The 23,740-nt window shown below is 35.8% G+C and overlaps 1 protein-coding gene across 1 annotated transcript; it reads right to left on the bottom strand.

Annotated features, from left to right (window-relative positions):
* Window positions 1-12,164: 12,164 nt before the first annotated feature.
* On the bottom strand, window positions 12,165-20,683 carry LOC103496900 (cytochrome P450 714C2-like). The gene is made up of 5 exons (XM_008458938.3): window positions 20,223-20,683; window positions 19,717-19,943; window positions 13,698-13,939; window positions 12,818-13,187; window positions 12,165-12,719 (listed from the first exon to the last, which is right to left on the bottom strand). The coding sequence occupies exons 1-5, from the start codon at window positions 20,530-20,532 to the stop codon at window positions 12,294-12,296; spliced, it is 1,575 nt and encodes a 524-aa protein (XP_008457160.2). The 5' UTR covers window positions 20,533-20,683; the 3' UTR covers window positions 12,165-12,293.
* Between the last annotated feature and the right edge of the window lie 3,057 nt (window positions 20,684-23,740).

The raw sequence follows: 23,740 nt of genomic DNA on the forward strand, positions 1-23,740 counted from the left end.
GTAGTGCAACTACGAGTCTTTAGTGGAATGACTCATTAGTTAACGAATGTTGATTAAGCTTGGTCTAAAAGAGATTAGCCAGTTAATCTCGAATAGTTGGAGCCCATGATCTATAAGTCCATTAGGTTCCCCTACTAGCTCATATGGATTCAACTTAGAACAATATGTTGGAATAACTCGAATTGTTCGAATTAGGTAAAGAGAGAGAAACCGATAAGTATATATGATATAAGTCGGTAAATATAAACTTTAAGCTTTATGTTTAAATATGATTTAAATAATAAAAAAATGAATATGGATTCATATTTAGAAGCTTGGAAAGTTTTGAAACGGTTAAAGTTATAAAAGTCAACATGTTGACTTTTGATTTTGAAAAACAAAACTTGACCGAATTTATATTCAAATATGATTTGAATTTTAGAAAAATGAATGCGAGTACATACTCAGGAGGTCGGAATTAGTCAAGACAGATAAAATAGAAAAAAGTCAAAAAGTTGACTTTTGACTAAGAAAAGTCAAAGTTTGACTTTGACTTAATTGGTCAAATGAACAAATTGCCCTTTGACTAATATATTTATTACTAAATGTTAGTGGAAAATGTGGCAGCTTGTAATGAATTCATAAGCCACTAATTCCATTAATAGTTAATGGATTAATTAGGAGTTGAGATTTCATGAAGTAAATTGCATGCATTTTGCATGTAATTTTCTTTATAAACTTCCATTTACAAAATGAGAAGAGTATAATGAAAATTTCATGAAAAAGCTCTAAATGATACACCTTCCTTCAGCCATCTCTTTAAGTTTTCCTTCATAAAAACGAGTACCACAACTCGGTTCTTAGTTCTGAGATTAGTAGGTCAACATAGTGGTTGTCCTTTACTCGTGATCTTTAGGCAAGAAGAAGTTTTAGGACGAAGAAGAAGTTAAGAACTACAAAGGTAAGCTCATCGTTTACCTTATCTATTCTTCATTTAGGTCAATCGTTTAGATGCATATAGAGTAAAGCATGATCTTAGTCTTCTGCTGTTGCATGTTTCTCTGATGTTTTTGTTCCATCACGATGGCTCTACCTGGGCGGTGGATCTGACGACAAAAGCCCGATCGTTCCCGAATAAAAGTTAGATCACTGACGGTGGAGTCACCTCTTTAAACGACAAAGGCGCCTGATCGCTACTACCTGGACGGTGGATGTGTCGGTAAAAGCTCGGTCGTCTCCTAGTAGAAGTTGGATTGTTGACTGTGGAGTCACCTTTCCTAACGACGAAGTTGCTCGATCGATCCTACTAGTGCGGTGGATCTGACGGTAAAAGCCTGATCGCCCTCTAGTAGAAGTTGGATCGCTGACTACGGAGTCACCTCTCAAAACGACGAAGGTACCCGATTGCTTCTACCAGGACGATGTATCTGACGAGAAAAGTCAGATCGTCCCCCAATAGAAGTTGGATTGCTGAAGGCGGAGTCACCTCTCGAAAAGACGAAGGTGCCCGACCGCTCCTATAAGGTTGGTGGATCTAACGGTAAAAGTCTAATCGTCTACCAGTAGAAGGTGGATCGCTGACGATGGAGTCACCTTTCCAAACAACGAAGATGTCCGATGGCTCCTACCTGGGCGATGGATCGACGAAAAAAGCCTGATCGTCCCTCAGTAGAAGTTGGATCACTGTCGGTGGAGTCACCTCTCCAAACGATGAAGGCGTCCGATCGCTTCTACCAGGGGGTTGATCTGATTGCAAAAGTCCGATCGTCCACCAGTAGAAGGTGGATCGCTAATGGCAGAGTCACCTCTTCAAACGACGAAGGTGCCTAATGGCTCCTACTCGAACGATGGATCTGACAGTAAAAGTCCAATCGTCCCCCAATAGAAGTTGGATCGCTGACGGCGGAGTCACCTCTCTAAACGACGAAAGCTCCTGATCGATTCTACCAGAACGATGGATCTAACGGCAAAAGCCATATCGTCCTCATAGAAGTTGGATTGCTGACGATAGAGTCACCTCTCCAAACGACGAAGGTGTCGGATCGCTCCTACTAGGGTAGTGGATCTATCGACAAAAGCCCAATCGTTTCCGAGTAGAAGTTGGATCGCTGATGGTGGAGTCACCTCTTCGAACGATGAAGGTGTCTGATCGCTCCTACCAGGACGGTGGATATGACGGCAAAAGTCTGATTGTTTACCTGTAGAAGTTGGATCACTAACGGCAGAGTCACCTCTCCAAACGAGGAAGGTGCCCGATGGCTCCTACCCGACGGCGGATCTGACAGTAAAAGTCCGACCGTCCCTTAATAGAAGTTGGATCACTGATAGCGGAGTCACCTCTCCAAATGACGAAGGCGCCTGATCACTCCTACTAGGGCGGTGCATTTAACGGTAAAAAGCCCGATCGTCTAACAGTAGAAGTTGGATCGCTGACGGCAGAGTCACCTTTTAAAATGATGAAGGCTCCTGATCGCTCCTACCAGAGCGATTGATCTGATGGCAAAAGTTCGATCATCTCCCAGTTGAAGTTGAATCGCTAACGGCGGAGTCACCTCTCCAAACGACGAAGGCACCCGATCACTCTTACCAAAATGGTGGATCTGACGGGAAAAGCTTGATCGTCCCCCAATAGAAATTGGATCGCTGAAGTTGGAGTGACCTCTCGAAAAGACGAAGGCATCTGATCGCTCCTACTAGGGCGGTGGATCTGACGACAAAAGCCCTATCATCCCTCAGTAGAAGTTTGATTGCTGACAGTGGAGTCAACTCACCAAACGACAATGGCGCTCGATCACTCCTACCAGGGCGATGGATTTGACGGTAAAAGCTCGATCGTCCCCTAGTAGAAGTTGGATCCCTTACGGCAGTCACCTCTCCAAACGATGAAGGTACCAGATTGCTTCTACCAAGGCGGTGGATCTATCAGCAAAAGCCCAATCGTCCCCGTGTAGAAGTTGGATCGTTGACAGCGGAGTCACCTCTCTAAACGACGAAGGCGCTGGATCGCTCCTACTAGGTACTGGATCTTACGACAAAAGCCCTATCGTCCCTCAATAGAAGTTGGATCTCTGATGACATACTTATCTCTCCAAACGACGAAGGTGTCCGATCGCTTTTACCAGGGCGGTGGATTTGACGAAAAGAGCCCAATCGTCCCTCTATAGAAGTTGGATCGTTGACTGCGGAGTCCCCTCTCCTGATAAAGGTGCCTAGTTGCTCCTACTAGGAGGGTGGACCTGACGACAAAAGCCCGATCGTCCCGAAATAGAAGTTGGATCGCTGACGGCAGAGTCACCTCTCCAAACGACGAAGACGCCCGATCGCTCCTACTAGGGTAGTGAATCTGACGGCAAAAGTCCTATCGTCCCTCGGTAAAAGTTGGATTGCTGACGACAGATTCACCTCTCCAAACGACGAAGGCGCTCGATCGCTCTTACCAGGGTGATGGATTTGACGGTAAAAGCTCGATTGTCCTCTAAAGGAAGTTGGATCGTTGACGGCAGAGTCACCTCTCCAAACGACGAAGGCGTCCGATTGCTCCTATCAGGACGGTGGATCTGTTGGCAAAAACCCGATCGTCTCCTAGTAAAAGTTGGATAGCTGACGGCGGTGTCACCTCTCTAAACGACGAAGGCGCTGGATCGCTCCTACCAGGACAGTGGATCTGACGGCAAAAGCTCGATCATCCCCTAGTAGAAGTTGGATCGTTGACAACGGAGTCACCTCTTCAAATGATTGCGAAAAAGAAGAAAATAAAGAATAATAAAGAATAGGAAAGAAGAAAAAATCCTAACCTTTTGAAGACGCTTTTGGATGCAAAAAGAGGCACGACAACTTTAGTTCTTAAAAAAAGGAGCATAGCGTTAAAAAATTATTAAAAAAGAAGGAAAAAAACGAAGGAGAAGAGAAGTTTTTTTCCTCCTCATACTTTTATTCTGCTTGATGAGGAAAGAATAATCAAGCTATGAGTCTATTTATAAGGTTTATGTCCTTCCTAATAGGATTTGAAATTATTTTAAAATTTTAAAATAATAAAATAAAATTAAAATTTAATTATATTATGCTATTTTATATTGGAATAAAATCTTAGATTTCACTTTGAGATATTCAGACATATTTTAAAATAAAATAAAATAAAATCTCGAATTCTACTTTTTGAGATAATTAAGCGTATTTAAATATTTCAAAATTTAGATTTTACCTCCATTATCTCAAATTTGAGTGTTGTATTTATCTCAAAATTAAATTTAGCCATTTCCAAAATTAAAATTGGTCCTTCCAAATTTTTGTGCATCAAATTAGGGTATGGTAGAAACCTAATCCTTATCTCAAATTAAAATATGGTTTCAAATTTTATAAAAAAATCATCATCAAATTTAGTTTTTATTCTTGAATCAAAGTATGCCAAGGATAAAACTTTACACTTTTCTCAAATTAAGGATTGATCATATTCCAACATTTATTTCAAATTTAAATCAAACTCATGTACTAGATTCATAGTTTGATTAATTTGATGTCAAATTGAGCAAAAAAAAAAAAAAAAAAAAAAGCTCGTATTTGGACTTTAAATTTATCTTTCCGAGATTCACCCACCCATACACATAAGTCTCAAAATTGGGCATTTGTTGAATGGGGAAATTGCCAAAAATAGCTTAAAAAAGGAGGATTAAATGACTTTTGGGATAGTTTTTTAAAATAAAGAGTTCTAGGACAATTTAGGTGTGAATGTACAAAAATTCCCTTCATTAAATTTCTCTTTCCCTTTCCCTTCTCTTCCACGTAGAAACTTCCAGCTTTCGCTTTCCCTTCTCTTTCGCATACAGTTGTTTCTCTTTCCCTTCTCTTTCGCGTAGAACACCTCAAGTAAAAAAAAAAATCTCCTTTTGTTGGCTTTTGAAATTTCCCGCTCTATTCCTACACTTTGCTCTTCGAAGATACTTCGATCGTTCGTCACTTGCCGTTCGTCGGTCCTCCATTGCATTTCGTCGCTTCTCCTTTTCGAACCATTCAATCAACTTTGAGCCTTTTCTCTTATTTCAGTGAGTTTTATCTCTAACCCATTTTTAATTTATTTGCTGTAAATGTTTGGTTTAGGTATTTGTTGTGAGTTTCATTTGTCTAGTTTAGGCTTTTTTGGAATCGACTTATTTGCTGGAAATTAGTTTAGTCAAAGTTTGGTTTAGGTTCTTAGAAAGTTAAATGGGTAGTGAAATGAATTGAAGTTAAATATAGTTGGCATTTTGCTTCTTTTTCTTGGGATCCCTTCTTTAAATCTGAATTGGCTACCTCTTAGAAGTGAAATTGAAGCTCTTTTATTTAGCAGTGAGTTTTTTTATCTACATTGCTTTCTATCTATTGTGTATTATTGTCTTATATTGTGAGCAATTTCATGCCGCTATGGATGCTTCTCAAACCACTCTGGCTTTCACTTTGATCACTTTCACTTTAATCCATTTGGAGTGATTCTATGCATGTTTATATGCATTAGTTTGTATTGTTCTATGCATGTTTAGTTTGTATTAGCCTCTCATGGTTTATCTCGCACATATCTCGCACCTTCCAAACTTTAACTATTTATTTTAAAATCAAATTAGTGCACCTCTAATCCATTTAGAGTGATTCTATGCATGTTTAGTAAGTCTCTTAGGCCCTCATGGTTTATCTCGCACACATCTTGCACACATCTCGCACGTATCTCGCACACGTCTCATACATTCCAAACTTTCACTAGTTATTTCGAAATGAAATTGGTAACCCTGCTAATCCATTTGGAGTGATTCTATTGATGTTTAATAAGTCTCTTAGGCCCTCATGGTTTATCTCGCACGCATCTCGCACACATCTCGCACATTCCAAACTTTCACTATTTATTTCGAAATGAAATTGGTACCCCTGCTAATCCATTTGGAGTGATTCTATTGATGTTTGTTAAGTCTCTTAGGCCCTCGTGGTTTATCTCACATGTATCTCGCACCTTCCAAACTTTCACTATTTATTTTAACTTTCACCATGTTGTTATGACATGTTTAGTATTGCTGTTATGACATGTTTAGTCAGTCTCTTATGCAATTATTATTTCATTTGTTCCTTTTTGTTCAGGCTTCAATTATGACATCGACATCGACTGATGGACCCGCGTACAAGATTAATATTCTTTTAGATATTAGTGTGATTACATATAAACGATCGCTTAGTATTCTTTTAGATATTAGTGTGGTTTATATAAACGATCGCTTAATATTTTTTATGTTTATTAAGAAGATCGTTTAGACTTTACTAAATGATCTCTTAAAGATATATGCACGATCTTCTACATTAGTGTGATACATATAAACGATCGCTTAATATTCTTCACCTGTATGTTTAGGAAATCGCTTAATATTCTTTTAGATATCAGTGTGCTTTATATAAACGATCACTTAATTAAGTCAAAATGATCTTTTAAATATGTATATACGATCATGAAAGCAGCTGTGTAGCAAATAATTAAAAAAAATATATAAATTAAAGCAGCTAAGTAGCAAAGAATTAAAAAATATATAAATTAAAGAATTACAAACTAAACGAATAGTCGTGTGAAATATATAAACGATCGTTTAATACAATTAAACGATCGTTTAGTTACGTTAAACAATCGTTTAGTTACGTTAAACGATCGTTTAGTTATTTTTAAACGATCGCTTAATTAAGTCAAAATGATCTTTTAAATATGTATATACGATCATGAAAGCAGTTGTGTAGCAAAGAATTAAAAAATATATAAATTAAAGTAGCTGAGTAGCAAAGAATTAAAAAATATATAAATTAAAGAATTACAAACTAAACGAACAGTCGTGTGAAATATATAAATGATCGTTTAATACAATTAAACGACCGTTTAGTTATTTTAAATGATGGTTTAGTTACGTTAAACGATCTTTTAGTTACGTTAAACGATCGTTTAGTTACTTTAAACGATCGTTTAGTTACTTTAAACGATCGTGAAACCAGTTTGTATATTAAACAAATTAAAATCTGTGTCAATACGTGTGTTTTTTGTGTTCCTAAATGAATAAGCCAATTGTTATTTTTGTCTTCTTCATCTATCTGGAAGCACATAAAGTAAGAATGTTTGGAGACATCATTAAGAAAACACATCCAGACAGATAAATAACAAACTAAAAGAAAAGTAACATTCATTAATTAGTGTAATAATTAGTATATTGGTAGAGAAATTTCTAATTTTGTATGCTCGACTTCTCGGTATATGAAATTGTATTGGTATACGTTAATCTGTTGTGACCTATTTCTTTACATCGATCACACTTATGCAATTTTGGAGCTTCACCAACACTTGGAATCCTTTTTTTCTTCGGTCGACCAACTCTTTTGACTACTTTCGGAGGTAAAACAATCATATGTACATAGTCTTCGCTTGTCTTCCAATCTGACTGATTTCCAACTAGGTAGACAGCCTCCGCATATGCTGCCAACAGACATTCATTGGTGTAATAATTAGCACATAATCTATAAACATTTATATTGCGATCCCGTGCTGCAGCAATGGCATGTGAGCATGTAGTTGCTCAACTTGAAACTCCTTGCAAGTGCACTCTTGCAAACTAAATCTTTTACTTCAATTCATTTTTCACTACCCATTGAACTTTCTAAGAACCTAAACCAAACTTTGACTAAACTAATTTACAGCAAATAATTCCATTCCAAAATAGCCTAAACTAGACATTTACGAATGAAACTCGCAACAAATACCTAAACCAAATATTTACAGCAAATAAATTGAAAATGGGCTAAAGATGAAACTCACCGAAATAAGAGAAAACGCTCAAAGTTGATTGAATGGTTCGAAAAGGAGGAGCGACGAAATGCACTAGAGGATCGACGAACGGTAAGCGACAAATGGTCGGAGTATCTTCGAACGACACTAGAGCAGAGCAAAGTATCGGAGCAGAGCAATTTTTTTTTTTTTTTTACTTCAGGTGTTCTACGCGAAAGAGAAGGGAAAAGGAAACAACTCTATGCAAAAGAGAAGGGAAAGCGAAAGCTTAAAGCTTTTATGTGGAAGAGAAGGGAAAAGGAAAGGGAAGGAGAAAGAGAAATTTAATGAATGACATTTTTGTCCATTCACACCTAAATTGTCCTAAAACTCTTCATTTTCAAAAACTATCCTAAAAGTCAATTAACCCTCCTTTTTTAACCTATTTTTGGCAATTTCCCTTGTTGAATAAGAAATTTTGGAATCAATTACAAATTGCCACGTCATTTACTAAAATAATTGTATTTGGCATTAGCTAAAAATTTGCATGTGTCCCAAATTAAACTTAAAGACAAATTGGATAATTCTAATGATGTCACATGTCTTTATTATGACAATTGGATCAAATTAATTATTTTGGTTCAATTAAATATTATTTACTTGGTCTAAAATTCAATCGAGCCAAAAAATAAGCTTAATTTAGTCCAAAATTAAATATGACCAAAATCCATGTGATTAAGCCCATAGAGTTCTTTTCATCTGTGGGGTTGGAAATTTTTTACTATAGAAGACTCCTAAGTGAATTCTTCCAAGAGCTAGAAGACTCCCTAACTCCTAAAGTCGACCACGAAAATTGAAGTTCCTTTGAAGATACAAGCCTTTTTTTTTCCAAGACTTCTACTTCAAGAACATCACGTGTTCCACTTCCTCAAATCAAGCGTAAGCATTCAGACGAGAGAGAATCAGAGGATCAAATTCTAGAGATCGAACCACATCGCATCAAATCAACATAAATATAACATCAACACAAGTTCAACTCCTCGAACCAAATTTCTTTAGAAATCTCATGTGAACAACTTTCTTTTCAATTATTATCTTCATTTTTTTTTTTTTTTTGTAATCTATGACATTTTTTTAGTTCCAATTCGATTTAAATTCAATATCAAACACAAAATTAATATTACATTGAAATACCAAATTTTAATTTACAAAATTAGAATATATTTCATCTTGGGCCAACTTTTTCCTAAGTTTTAAAATCTAAATTGGTTCTGTTTCATCTCGAGCATCTTAAGGCAACTTTTGCCTCGCGAGTTTTAAAATCTAAATCCTTCTATTTTAAACACATGGCATTTTAGAGGAACTTTGCCCCGAGTTTGTCCTTCAACATCAAATATTGGTCTGATGCTTGTTGTAATCAGGTTGCTTTTAATAGTTGCATAACAAAAATAAGAACAACACCAACAAAACTAAGAACAACAAAATCTAATTTAGCAGTGGGAAACTAAGAACAATACCAACAAAACTCATTAATACACAATTGATTTTTAACTAAAATAGAGAACTTTATTTGTCAACAAAGCAAATGAGAATTCCTATCAATCAAGACTTAATTAATTTAAACTAGCGTCAAAATAAAGTTTAAACTAGAATTTAACTAAATAATAAGAAAAATCTAACTTAAGTCATGTAACCCATCAATTTGAACAAAAAAATATATTTAGGGTTTAAAGTTTAAATTAAACCTTAAAAATGAGAAGATACTGTAGAGATGTGGCTGGCCGTAGAGAGGATGAGAGGGAGAATTGGAGATGGCTGGCTGTAGAGAGGGAGAATCAGAGATGAGAAAGCGCTGACGATGGCTGGCCATAGAGAGGATATGAGAGGGAGAATCGGAGATGACCGATGTCGTAACATGAGGGAGAACCAGAGAATGAGATGGCGGCAACGACGACACCGTAAGACAGATGTGCATGAATAGCGATGGCAGAAATCGAGAGGTGGTGGGATTTGGGCACGAGCTGCATTCGAAAATAAGGTTTTTTCTTCTCTTCTTCAGATCTGTGAAATACAGAGCAGAACAAGGGTATTTAATGGGAAACTCCCGACGCACCTTGATAAACGTTGGGAGGTCCCTATTAATCCCGATGCTTTTAGTAAAGCATTGGAAGTACTTATAACTCTCTCGACACGTACATGCACAACATTGGAGTATGCATAATTATGAATTAAATAATTCTTAATTTTGACCCACTATTTCTCGATGCGTTAGGGTAAGCTTCGGGAGTTGACATACTTTTCTCAACTCATCCGTGTCAATGTTTGGAGTTGACATATATCTCCCAACGCATTTGTGCCGACATCGGGAGTTAATATACATCTTCCAACGTGTTAGTTGACGCGTCCGGAGAACGAGGATGCCTCGATGCTCCAATTGTTGTGTCAGGAGATGTCTTATCTCCTAATGTCTTTTCTTCCAACAGTCTAGTCCATCGTCGGGAGATCCAGAATTTCTTATTGTGTGCACTAATGAAAGTTGGACGTGGTTCCTTTATTGTACCAAGTATCACCTCTTTTGCTCATCTACAGTAGATTGGCCACCATCCTTTAAACTCTGTGAGACATCTTCCATATCTTCCTTAGGAGTTCTCTGATTCTTCAATGATGGTGATGTGATGACGTGAAATTTTACCTTCTTCCTATTTTGATAGTCTTCATTTTCATGATTAGTTAGTATAAGGTCACCCATTTTCACCTTCAACGAGCCACGTCACCTATTTTCACCTTCAACGAGCCTTGGCTTGTATTGAGAGTAACAAAGGTTTTTCTTTTGAAGGAACAATACTACGAATTTCTCCCTCTTCCTTTGCCTCACTAGGAAATTTCTTACCAAGACTATTCTCACGTCTTTAAGCTCAATGTGACACCAAATTGACGCGCGAGATGTTGATTCCTTCTTCTTTGTACCTATGTTGGAACCAGCCTTGACATGTGAGCCTCCATGCCCAAGACAATTGTAAATTGGTGTATGAGGCACTTGTACATTTTTCTTGTTAGTCACTCCTAGACTTTCAAAGGCTAATGGTTTGACATTTTTTTTTCTCGTTTTTAGAGGACGTAGTTAGCTTTTGAAAGGCCGAATGCTGATCAAGGCTAGCTCTGGTTGGTAACAAAACGGACGATTTAATTCAGTCGAACACTTAGTTGCTCTAACTATCACTTCTTCATATCCAACTTCAAGGATTGCATTGCCGCTTTTCCATGTAAAATAAGATTAATATTTGATCATAGCCTACATAGGATTAGGAAACTCATATCCTAATTCTAGTAGAGCTAAGATAAATCATGGATCACGTCCCTTGTAGATACACCTATGACTCTATATGAGCCAAGAACTTACACTTTTGACTTCTTTTCCATTCAATAATTTTACTAGCTTAGGTATCAAAGCTATTTTTAAAAATTTACCGCATTAAGATCAAATATGAAATTTTTCTTGGCCAAAATTTGGAATGAACAACATTTTTTTTGTAATACATATCAAACAAACAGAACAGATAAAGTAGGTTAACAAAACAAAACCAGTAGCTATGCGTTGTTTCACTTCAATTAATTGTCATGGTTCTCATATAAACAAATATGAAGTTCCCTTGCTAAACTTCCTTCTTGTATACACACTGCCCTCATATTGATAATGATTGACATTTGACCAAAAAAAACTCATACAAGCAAAGGTGCAGAAAAAAAGCTTGTTCAAGTTTTTTGTTTTCCCTCTAGTATCTTGCTTCTTATGGATTGTGAATAAAAAACGCGAAGGAATAAAAGATTCTTTTTCCTTTTTTGATCCATAGGATCCTCCAAAAAATAATTTTGTTAATGAAACAATAAACAAAAATATTACTTGATTCTTTGCAATTAGGATATTTCGTCCATCCATTTCACCCACTACTCTTCTTTCTTAAAAAGTAAAATATTTAGGTGAATTTTCCACATCACTTTTTCCCGTGGATCCCACTAAATTATCCGATCAAATTTTGCCATGTGGAAAATCCTTTCTTATTTCTTTCACCTATAAATTGTGTCGTAATTTTAGCAATTCTTTTTTTAACTTTTTCTCGACTTCTAGAGTTAGAACTAGTTGATAGGCCACTTTCCACACATTTGATGCATTGAGATTTCATTCTTGGATTTCTAGTCTCAAATCTTATCGAGCAAGGCATTCTTCATAGAATTTGTTCAAGCCATTGCAAATAATCAATAGGTTTTAGAGTAGGCAATTAGAGTAGGCAACAAGCCATTTGATACCTAAATGCATGTAGCCATTAGATGCATTTAGGTCTAGAGAATGAGAAAACAGGTCTTAAATTGAAGAGACATCTTAGCCACTTTAGAAATAATAATGAACAAACACCAGAAGGATTAAATCATATAGTTAGTGAATAGAATTTTATTCAATGTTTCAAACCTTTGGAACTATCTCCTAAATAACACACGTTCCATTGTGAGTATTATTTCATAACTTGTACAAGATTTTCATATCCAAATTTGATTAAGAGGAAGGTCATAGCTTCCTCACATGGAGAATAACTCCATTTTCAGGCTCCACAACCAACCTGAAGGCAGGGGAATGCTTATAAAAAGGTGAAAGAGAGAACTCAAATCTTGACACAACGAGGCCAACTATCAGTTTCAGCTCTACCATTGCAAAGTTTTGTCCGGCACACACGCGTGGGCCAACCCCGAATGGCATATAAGCCTGTGGGTTCTTGCAAGCTTTGACAATGCCATTATTGAACCTCTGTGGATTGAACGAGTGTGCATCGGGTCCCCAGAGATGAATGTCCTGCTGTAGGATCGGGATTGGAATTTGAACATTCATCCCTTTCGGAATTGTAATGTTTTTTAATTTTATATCTTCCATTGCTTGTCTTGTGACAAAAACAGCAGGTGGATACAGCCTCAATGTCTCTTGTATCACCATTGTCAGCTGCAAGACGACCAAAGATTAAAATCATCAGAATGCAGCTTTTTTAACTGATTTTAAGTCAAAGTCTTCACATCAGTAGGCAATTAGAGAAGGAATACCATCTTCATGTTCTTAATGGCATCAGCATTGATAGGCCGATCTTGACAACATTGAAGCACCTCAGAACGAACACGAGCTTGCCAATCAGGATGTGCTGCTAGTAACATCAAGCACCATGATGCTGTTATTGCTGTCGTCTCATGACCGGCAAAGTATATATTTTTGCAGTTATCAACAATGAACTTGTCCCGTGATATTTTCAACGAGTTGCCATCTTCTTCGAGACTTTTTGCACCCTCAAGAATCATTTGCAACAAGTCTTTCTCGTGTGAAGATTGCCCATTTCGTTCGTTTACCACATTTAAAACTATTGACTCGATTTCCTTCTCTAGCCTCCATATTTCTCTATTGTTTTTGGTGGGGATGTACCTTTAAGATGAAGAGTTAAACCACAGCCATAGACAGGGAAAACAAAAAATGTTCTGACCACATTACTCATTAAGAACATGGCATTGAATTCCTATCAAACAAGTTATATTTATGAGAGTATAATTTCAAAACCAAGAAGTAGAAGCGCAATGACGTATTCACGTTTTTATAAAAACATAAACATAGTGTAACATTACTTTAATTGATAGATACCAACTCAACCAAATACAAAATGGAGGTTTGATCTTCATCTTTGTGTGCTAAATAAATCAATCACACACAAAAGAGATCAGTAGTGCCCATAGCTTGGTACCGTTAGTATTAAATTATAGTTCAACATGTGAGGGTGAAAGTTCAAATCCTTTAACCTTCTCGTCAAGGTTATATGTCTTAACCAGTTGAGATATACTTAGGTTAACACTAATATAAAATAAGAATAGCAGTCTAAAAATTGCCGCTATCATTCACATTTCTTAAAAAAAGTCATTGATGCAGTTTTATATTTCATACCTGAAACCAGGAATACCGATACTTCCTTTGGACATGACAACTTGAAGGGATCTAAGTTTTAGAAATATCTCTTTTCCTTCAGAATAATTGCTTCCGAAACAGGCTTTTGAGATAATATCGGCAGACAGGGCTCTCAAATCGTCATCAACATTTATTTCGGATTGTCCCCCATCATTTTCGACTTTAATTTCCCATGATCTTAGCATGGCATTCGTAGATTCCACCATTAGACTTGTCATTCCCTGTAAATTCAAGAATTGCTCGGGTCATCTTTTAAATAGACAAATTAGGCTCACAAATTAAGTTCTTTATATGGGTGCGAATATCTTCTTAAGCCATCACTAACTTCAATTAAGATATGTTATTATTGTAATAATTGTGGGTCTGTTTATTAACATATAAGCATTAACTATTGAGGTATAGAACCTCTTTTTAGTACAAGTGGGTGATTGAGGATTTGAACCATGAACCCGTTCATTCATAGTATGCATTAATGTTAGTTGAGCTAAAACTCTTGTTGGATATTGAAGTATAAAACTTATTAATTACATTTTCATATTAAAATATGTTGAACTAAAAAATATAATAATGTACAAATACAACTAGAGTTTTTAGATTAATTTGAATAAAGTATAACCTAAAACGTATCTTGTTGATAAACTGCCCTTAAGTTCATGAGCTAAACGACTATTTTAGTCCTTAACATTAGTTTCGTTTTATTCCTCTCATGCTATGGAAAATTACACTGCCATCCTTGTCATTTAATTTGAAGCTTAAATATCCCCATCACTAGCAAGTCAATAGAAATACAACCTAACAAAATATTAGATGTTCAAAAAATGTGACAAAAAAAAAAAAGTAACTATTGTGTTCTATTCTCTTCCTGCTCGCAAGAGCACCGATGTTCTTGGAACAACTTTTTGACCATAAGGGTTGGCACGCAATGAAAAGTTATGATTAGTAGAATAAAGAATAATGCCACTCCACATCTATTCATAAGCCTAAAAGGATTTAAACCACAGAACTATTGATCACAAACACATAATACAGCTCAATTGAGCTAATCTTGTTTTTGGTAACAAATCCCCTTTATCACATAGATGTCATTGTTTTTCCCTAATAAGTAATATCATGGACACCCAATAATTTGTAAACTCTAATGTTACTTAATTGAAAATAAGTTTAAAACCCAAAAAACTAACTATACGAAAATATGGTTGGATTAAGATCATAGTTAACTTCAAATCACTTTTAGTTATGTTCAAAATCACTCTAAAAGAAGTGTTTTTTCTAATTTAAATGATGTTCAAAATTGTAAAATCAAACATTAAATTGAATCAGAACAAGATAAAATTAAAATTGATTTTAAAATTTTCAAAACCATATCCAAATATGCTTTAAGTGGATGTTTGAAAGCTATTTTAAAAATGAACGTGAAACATGTGTTTCTAATTTTAAATACAATAAAAGTGATATTTTTTAAACCATATTTGAGAGCAGTTTTAACTTGAAGAAGAGCGGTTTCAGCCAAATCAATAACATTCTCAAACATGCCCCTAAGCCAACATCCTTCCAAATCATAGCAAATTAAAATCGAAGGTACACTACAAGAAAATGGAGCATTCCCGACGCCGAAGAGCACGTCGGCATAAAGAACGTCGAGAATAAGGGCTTTCCCGACGCCCTCAACAACGCGTCGGAAGATGCGTCGGGGAAAACCATATTTCCCGACGCACCACGAAGGCGTCGGCAAGAATACATCGGGAAAAAGGGTTTTTTCCCGACGCCGTGAACAGTGCGTCGGGAGCGGCGTCGGGAATAGGGGTTTTTCCCGATGCCGCGTGAAACGTCGGGAAAAGGGGTTTAATGAGCGTCGGGAATTTCCCTTTTCCTGACGCATTTTGAGGGATTTCCCGACGCTACGTCACTGCGTCGGGAAATCCCCTTAATATTCGTTTTAGTTCTGTGAATTACAGAACCGAAACCGAGAGGAGGAGAAAAAGAAAGGAGAAGAGTCGTCGTCGTTCAAATTTCTTTTTGTTCCGCCGTCGTCCGTCGCCGACCGCCCTCGCCGTTGTTCCTCGCCGCCGTCTGCCACTTTAGGTAAGTGAAATATGTAAATTTATTTAGTTTAAGTTTATGTTTTAGGGTTTTTTTTTTATGAAAATTAGTTTAGGGTTTTTTTTGATGAAAATTTGTTTAGGATTTTCTTTTGGAATAGATTTTTGTTTGTTAAATGTATTTTTGTATAGAGTGTGTGTAATTTGTGGTTGAATTGAAATTTGAAATTTGAATGGTTTAGGATTTTTGTTTTAGAAAATTGAATAAAATTGAATGGGGGTTGAATTGGGGGGGGGGGGGGGTTTATTGTTAAATTGAAAATTGAATTGGGAGGGGGGTTTATATTTGAATTGAAAATTGAAAATTGAATTGGAGGGAGGGGGTTAGTTAAATTGAAAATTGAAATTGGAGGGGGGGGGGGGGGGGAGGGGAGTTAATAGTTAAATTGAATTGGGAATGTAATATGTGTGTTAAGATTTGTTTTGGCTATCCTGCAGTTATGGTAGCTTTTCTGTTTTGAATTTGTTTATGTTTGGGATGGCTATCCTGCAGTTATGGTAGCCTTTTTTGTTTTGAATTTGCTGGTATCAAGGGATGGTAGTTAGGATAGTTTGAAGTATTTTGTTGTTAATAATTAGGTTGTGTTGGCTATCCTGCAGTTATGGTAGCCTTTGTAGTTTGGAGGGGTTTGTAGGATGCGAAGATATTTTGAAGTATTTTGTTGTTAATAATTAGGTTGTGTTGGCTATCCTGCAGTTATGGATAAGGGTTGGATGAAACTTAGAAATAAGTTATCCCTTGAGTATAGACATGGAGTGACCCAATTGTTTTTTATATGTCCATAGTCATTATGTCATATCGACGATCAAATTTTATGGAGACGGACGATATGTTCCTCCAGTTTGAGGAGGATTTAGATAACATTGCGGGAGGGTCGTCATCTGTGGGCGACAATACGGGTGAGTCTAAGAATTTTCTTCATTCTTAACTTACAAATATTTCATGTAGGGGTTTCTAACTTTATATGTTATTGTCTATTTATTGAGCAGGGTCTTCTTCTCAACAAACGACTCCGACTCCTAGGAGACGTGCGCAGTCTCGACTCTTGGAGTTAGAGCGCCACGTTGCAATAAATGGGCGCATTCCGATGACGATCGCCCCTGGAGCGAAGAAGCCTATTTCTCCACACGCCGTTCGCTTCAGCTAGGCGATAGGCGTGTGCGTGCGAAAGACATTTTCCGTCCGGTGTCTTAAGTGGGCGGACGTTGGGAGAGAATACATTGAGGTCGTCAAGGGCGACCTCTAGGTAATTAAATGCACTACACATTTATATATGATTTCATTTGAAACATATCTAACTTTAACCAATCTAATGTGTTATGTTTGTAATGTGCAGCGATTGTTTGTGCTTGATTTCAATGATCAAGCAATGAACAGGTTTGTTGAGCATCAGATGCTCACGACCTTTAAAGAGTTCCGGGCCGACTGTCATAGACATTTCAAAAAGTACAGCGACCCGGAGAAGGCTCGTGCCAACCCACCAAACGCATTAGTTGGATGTGATGAGGATTGGCACTTCCTCTGCGACCATTATATCAGCCGTGCATTCCAGGTATTTGTCATGATTAATTATGATAACAAGTTTTAATGTGTATAATAAATAAACAATATAATTGTTTTAATGCAGGAGCAATCACGGACAAACAAGGCTGCTAGACAGAAGCAGCCTTACAATCATAGTAGCGGGTCCAAGTCGTTTCTACAACGACAGTATGAGCTCGCTGAAAGAAGAGGGCAGCCGATCGATCGTGTGGAATTGTTCCGGGAAACACACGTTCGAGCTGGGACATTCGTGTCACAGGCCGCCGAGGATGCGCATGTAAGTTAACCTTTATTAATTATCCACTTTTATTATATATTTTTGCGCATTACCTAACATAATTTTTAAATTTGTTGCAGAATCAAATGCTGGAACTCCAATCCCAGCCTACCCCAGAGGGTAGTCAGCCACTCTCTGAAGATGAGATATGCGATCAGGTGTTGGGTAGACGACCAGGCTACTCAAAAGGCCTTGGTTGGGGACCCAAGCCGAAGGCCCGCAGAACGGCAAGTGCAAGTAGTTCGTTGACATCTTGTTCGCAGTCCACACAAAAAGAGATTGAATTATAAGCTAAACTTCATGAAGCTTTGGAACGGATTGAAGTACAAGATAGAAATCACCAAGCATTAGCTTCACAAGTGGAAGCTATGAAAAAGATGATTGAAGACCTAACTCGTGCACAACAGGGACCACCACATGATCCCTAGCTCTGCGGTACCTCGTTGGGAGATTTTTCATTATGTTTATGTTTTTTCTATATTGAGAACTATATTTTGTTGTAGTCAACTTATTCGTATTAATAATTTTAATTCTATTTTTTTAATTTGTGTTTGTATATTTATTAATTTATTTTAATTTAATCCAAAACGTCGCGAAATTTTTTTGAGCAATCCGAACATCATTGTGAATGTTTGAGCAAAATATTATAAGGAAAAAAGTAAAAATAAAATATTTAAAAAAATATATAAAAAATATTTCCCGACGTTCATTACGTCGGGAAAAAAACGTCGGAAAACAGGTTTTCCCGACACCGGGAGATGCGTCCCGACGCCGTACCAAATCGGCGTCGGGAAAGCCTCTCGCGACGCATTTCTTCCGACGTTCTTCCTGACGCCATTTTGTACGTCGGGATATCCTTTCCCGACGTACTTTGCATTTTCTCCGACGTATTTGTGCGTCGGGAGTACCCCCGTCTCTTTTAGTGGTATTTGAAAATTGGGGCGACAAGAGAAGAATAGCAAAATCTAAGTTTTACTTTGGATAAATGACAAATTTATTTTTAAATTGTCAAAATAGCAAAACAGTTAATTTCCACATATTAAATGGGATAACTATGCCTTAAATGCTCCTATCTACTTTACAATATAGACTCCTAAATATAATAATAAGAAAAACCACAAATACCCTGTAATTAATATATACTATGCACTCCCTTCAATTTCCTAATCTTCCCTGCCGAAAAAATAAACCATCTTTTGTAAAGGCTTTCTGGCGCATTTCCACTGTCGCTTTCCCACCATCCGTTTCTCTTCCGTCGCTTTTCCACCGTTTGCACGCCCTTCATTTTTAATCGGTTTGCACCACCCAAAGTATGGGTGAGTTGTTTCATTTCACGCTTTTGTTCCTTCTTCAACCTTTGGATTTTTTCTCTGTTTTCTCATGCATTGGTAAAAAATACCGAGTTCTCAAAATAATTTTCTTCAAATTTTCTCCGATTCTAACATTCTTCAAATTTTCAAATGGCTTTCCACCCGCATTTGTTGTCCACCCGCACCATCGCTTTCCACCTTCTTCTTTTAGTAAAAATTTTCGTTTCCCTTAATTCCAGTTGATTGTCTTCCGCTGAATCTTCTATTTTTATTTCCCTTAATTCCGATTGGTTGGCAAAATTAAAGATAGATCACATTTTATTTGGCATGACTTTAGGGAGGGTTGGGATTTGATTCTAAACTTAAATATTTCCATTATATTTGCTATAATTAAATCACATTTAGCATGATTTTAGAGAGGGTTGAGATTTGATTCTAAACTTAATAGCTAAAGTTTGAATATATAATTATTGAAGGTAAAAATCAGAATAATTAGGGGATATTGAAACCAATTGAATATATTTAGGGATCTTTGAAAGAATATAATAATTTATTGATTTAGTTAAAAATTGAACATATTGTATTTGATTATGGACAGTTCTCATCCGTTGAGGGGTATTTTCGGTCGAAAAAAGTTGAAAATTATTCAAGGCAGTTAGTTTTGCCATAAATAAAAAAAATAACAGTTTTCCATTTTGAAAATTTTCATTCTTATATTTGTCGTTTCCACGGATTCCTCGTGAAAAATTAAAAGAATGGATAGTTTTACCTTAACTTTATCAAGATATAGTTGAGGAGCAATGATCTTCCTTTGGTGAACCCAAATTGGGCCACTGGAAGCCAAAATACCAAGGCCCAATAAGGGCCCACGATCCTTAGACAAGTGATCAGGCTTCCCTAAACCCAACGACGTCCAAAGACTGATCTCCTTCACCGTCTCCATCTCCGTTATGCACAATATCTGAATCGTTCCGCTTGAATACACAAAGTTCTGCCCTAAAATCCCAAAATACACCTTTTGTTAAATATTATTGTATTAATGTTATATTTTATGGATGAATATGATAGTCATAATGTATTTGAAATTTAACGAATATTAGAAATGAAAAAACTAACTATATAACCAAATAATCTATAGTATGGTTTGTTTCCAAAATATCCTTTTAACCTAACATATTTTACACTGTACAAAATCAATCAATACACTCCTACAATCAATTAAGCAATCAATCAAAATGTGAATGAAGTTTTAACACGAAATTGAATTTTGATCACCGTATTGATTCCGCCATAGCTCCAAATGCGGGAAGAGAATAGAAGTCCAGCCATGAGTAATGGAATCGTGTTGTTTGCTCTTTGTCTGTGAAGTTAGGGCTCGGATGTTCTTGATTTCAGAGAGGTTCCCAAGGAGAGAAGATGGTGGAGGACCGTCGATTCCTTGTTTACGAAGCTTGGATCTTAGTGTTTTCGGTTTCCAGAAGTAGGATTGGAAGAGATGGAGAGAAATTAAGAAGAAAAGAAGTGGCATCAGAGTGAGTACCATCACCGCCATTGTTGATCTGGCGGCTTCGAGCTCTAATTCCATTTCAATTGTGGTATTTGCTCTCTTCCTCTCGATTTTCTTCAAGGCCAAGTAGCATTTACAAATCAGTGAGACTAAAATTGAATGTTTTTTTGTTGTTTGGCGATAGATTCAAGGCATGAAGTTGGGATGCATGTTTTGCATTTATCATTTAAAGAAATCATACAACATACGAAACAAAGAAAGAAACTAAATTATAAAAATAAAATAATATAAAATAAAATAAAATAAAAAACCTCCCTCTCAACTTTACCGTGTAAAAAATATCTTAAACTTTCAAAAGTTTCGAATATACCTTCAATTTTTCAATCTCTACTCAAGTTGCTTGTGAAACTCCCTCTCACATTGTTGTATGTTTTTTGTTGAACAACAATCTCTTTTATTCGAATGACTAAACTCCTTGTAAATTCAGAGAATCTCTTCTCAACGAATCAGTAAGGAAAATGAGATATGTCTCCAATACATGTAATATTTTTCTTCTTCTAACACAAACCAAAACGTTAAGACAAAATGAACGACAGAAGCTCAATTATTAGCAACCCTAACTTCCATAGTAACCACCAAACTGCATAAAAGAAGATGTCGATAGGAGAAATAGAAAAGACAACTACCAATAAGCAAAATATCCCGTAGAATGAACATTTATGTAGACTATCCCTTTTTCAAAACAATAGCAATACAATAACATTTATGATATCTTAGACCATAAAACAAATATTGTGATCAATCTCATAAAACCTAACAACTTAAATAAATAAATAAAACCTAACAACTTTCCTAAATATAACAAATTACTAAAATATTTATAGGCCGTGTAACAAAGCCAATAAATGTAGTCATTTTTTAAATATTCCAGATTTGCCCTTTCATCTTTTTCTTCTCTTTGATTTTTTTATCGTCTTCCTCCGTACTCTTCATGTTATTTCTTCCATTTTTTTTTTGTTTGTTTTTAGATTTGGGTAACCAAATCTATTTCTTTCTATCGCCTTTCTTGTTTTTCTTTCTTTTGTTAGGTACGTCTTTCTTCCTCTTTCTTCTTTTTCTTTTTTTTTTTTCATTCACTGCATGCATCGTATCGTCTTTCTTCTTTTCTTTTTTACGTTTAGATTAGCTAACTAAATCTAAAGGATGGTGTATAAAGAATTTGAAAAAATTGGTTAGGCAAATTAAGGTAACCAAAACTAAAAGATTGTGTATAAAGAACATTAAAAAAAAATCGTTTATACCAAATTTTAAAAAAAAATCATTTAGAGTAGCCAAATTTAAACGATCGTTTAGATTTGATCGTGTAGCCCAAATCTAAACGATCGTATACCAAATTTTGAAAAAAAAAATTGTTTAGATTTGGGGTTTTAAATCTAAACGATCCTGTAACCAAATCTAAACTATAGTATACCAAATTTTGAAAAAAATTGTTTAGATTTGGGATAGCCCAATCTAAACAAATGTGTAGACAAATCTAAACGATCGTGTACCAAACAATAGTTAAATCTAAACGATTGTGTACCAAATTGCGTTACCAAATATATTATGCTCATTATTGATGGGGAAAGTATTTTTTGTATTTTACACGGTGGACCTCTGGGGTTTATTCATTTTCGGAATTGTTCTATATAGTATAAATAATTTACCGTTTTTTTTTATATTTTTGAAAAGACCCCTATGAACAATACATATATTTTTTAATTTGGAATTATTTTTTCAACGAGATATTAATAGTTTTAGTTCACATCTGATTTTGTTTTTATTTGGGTATTTTTGAAACAAAACTAAATAAGATATATTTTAACCTCTTTTGAAAGTTTGAGGGTATTTTTGAAACTTTTGAAGTATTTTTGACACGAGACCAAGTTGAAGAGTATTTTTTTTTTTATATAATTTACCCTAAAAAGAAAGTAGGATAACATAATGATACTCTTACCATAGGTAACAAGGGTAATAACCATTAAAAAAAGACATTTTTGGTTATTTAGGATTAAAAGGTTTGAGTTTAAAAGGATAAAAAGAGTTTAACTTTACAATGATTGATTGAGGTGAGTTCTCATCCATAGAGTGAAACATTATTTACATAATGTGTGCTTGCTGCAATATGTGCATGTTTGCTCTTTGCATGACAAACAATAATACCACTTCCACCTATAAATTAATAGAAGTTATAGAACTCAAATCTAAAATTCATCGACACTCTTCCAAAGAACACTACAATACAGAACATCATATCCTACACTTCTATATAACATATAAAATCACACACAAATCCTCCAACAAATAATCACACAAATCCACATGACAATAGTTGAAAGCAACATGTTCAAAAACACTTCTATATCACATGTGGAACCACTTACACCTCCAAACCTAGAATAAAAAAAATATCAAACACATCCAAAATATTAATAATCACTTTTTTCTTCACAAACTACAACCAGTACTTCCATGAGTTGCACATTAATAATCATTTTCTTCTTCAAAAACCTCAAACTACAACTAGTACTTCCATGAGTTGCATATTAATAATCATTTGCTTCTTCACAAACTACAAACTACAATTAGACTTCATAAACTATAATTTGTACTTCTATTACACTTACGATCCATTCTTAAAGTTACATATTTTACTCAAAGCTTATCAAGATTCAATACCTCTCTACCTTACGGCCCACAAAAACCACTAGTAAATATCCCAAGCACTTCTATAATCCATGGACAATCACTTGTCCCTCCAAAAAATAGAGTCGATATCTAAACCATTTAGTGCAATCGTCCAACAAAACTTGTCCATTTTGTTCGAATCAAAACCATTTAGTGCAATCTCCCCTTCCCCAACCAAAGGATGCACACTTCAATTATTAGGTTCAAACTTTACAACATTACCTCCCTCTCCCCAAGCATACATACTTCAATCTTTAGAAGGCAGCTAACTAACAAATTAAAAACTTCATTCTAAAACAATTTCAAACCATTGCACATGAAGAATGAATCAAGTTGTGATTTAGAGTATGACATTTACTCTAATCAAAATCATTTGGTGCAGTTCCCCTTTTGCAACCAAATAATACACACTTAAATCTTTAGGTTCAAACTTTGCAACATTACCCACCCCAACCCACAAAACATGTGAGGCCTAGATCTGAAAAAGGGAGTCTTGTTAAAGAAGAAAGGCGCCGAGAAGTGGGATGATCCTTCCAAAAATGAATGGGATGATCATTCT

The sequence above is a fragment of the Cucumis melo genome, chromosome 5 (assembly GCF_025177605.1).
Source record: "Cucumis melo cultivar AY chromosome 5, USDA_Cmelo_AY_1.0, whole genome shotgun sequence".
NCBI classification, from domain to species: Eukaryota; Viridiplantae; Streptophyta; class Magnoliopsida; order Cucurbitales; family Cucurbitaceae; genus Cucumis; species Cucumis melo.

Excerpts from the sequence above, each read along its gene's own strand:
- LOC103496900 (XM_008458938.3), bottom strand. The coding sequence starts at position 20,532 with ATGGAATTAGAGCTCGAAGCCGCCAGATCAACAATGGCGGTGATGGTA. Across the intron at positions 19,944-20,222 it reads GCTATGGCGGAATCAATACG|GGCAGAACTTTGTGTATTCA; the intron begins GTGATCAAAATT and ends TTGGGATTTTAG. Across the intron at positions 13,188-13,697 it reads ATCGGTATTCCTGGTTTCAG|GTACATCCCCACCAAAAACA; the intron begins GTATGAAATATA and ends TTCATCTTAAAG.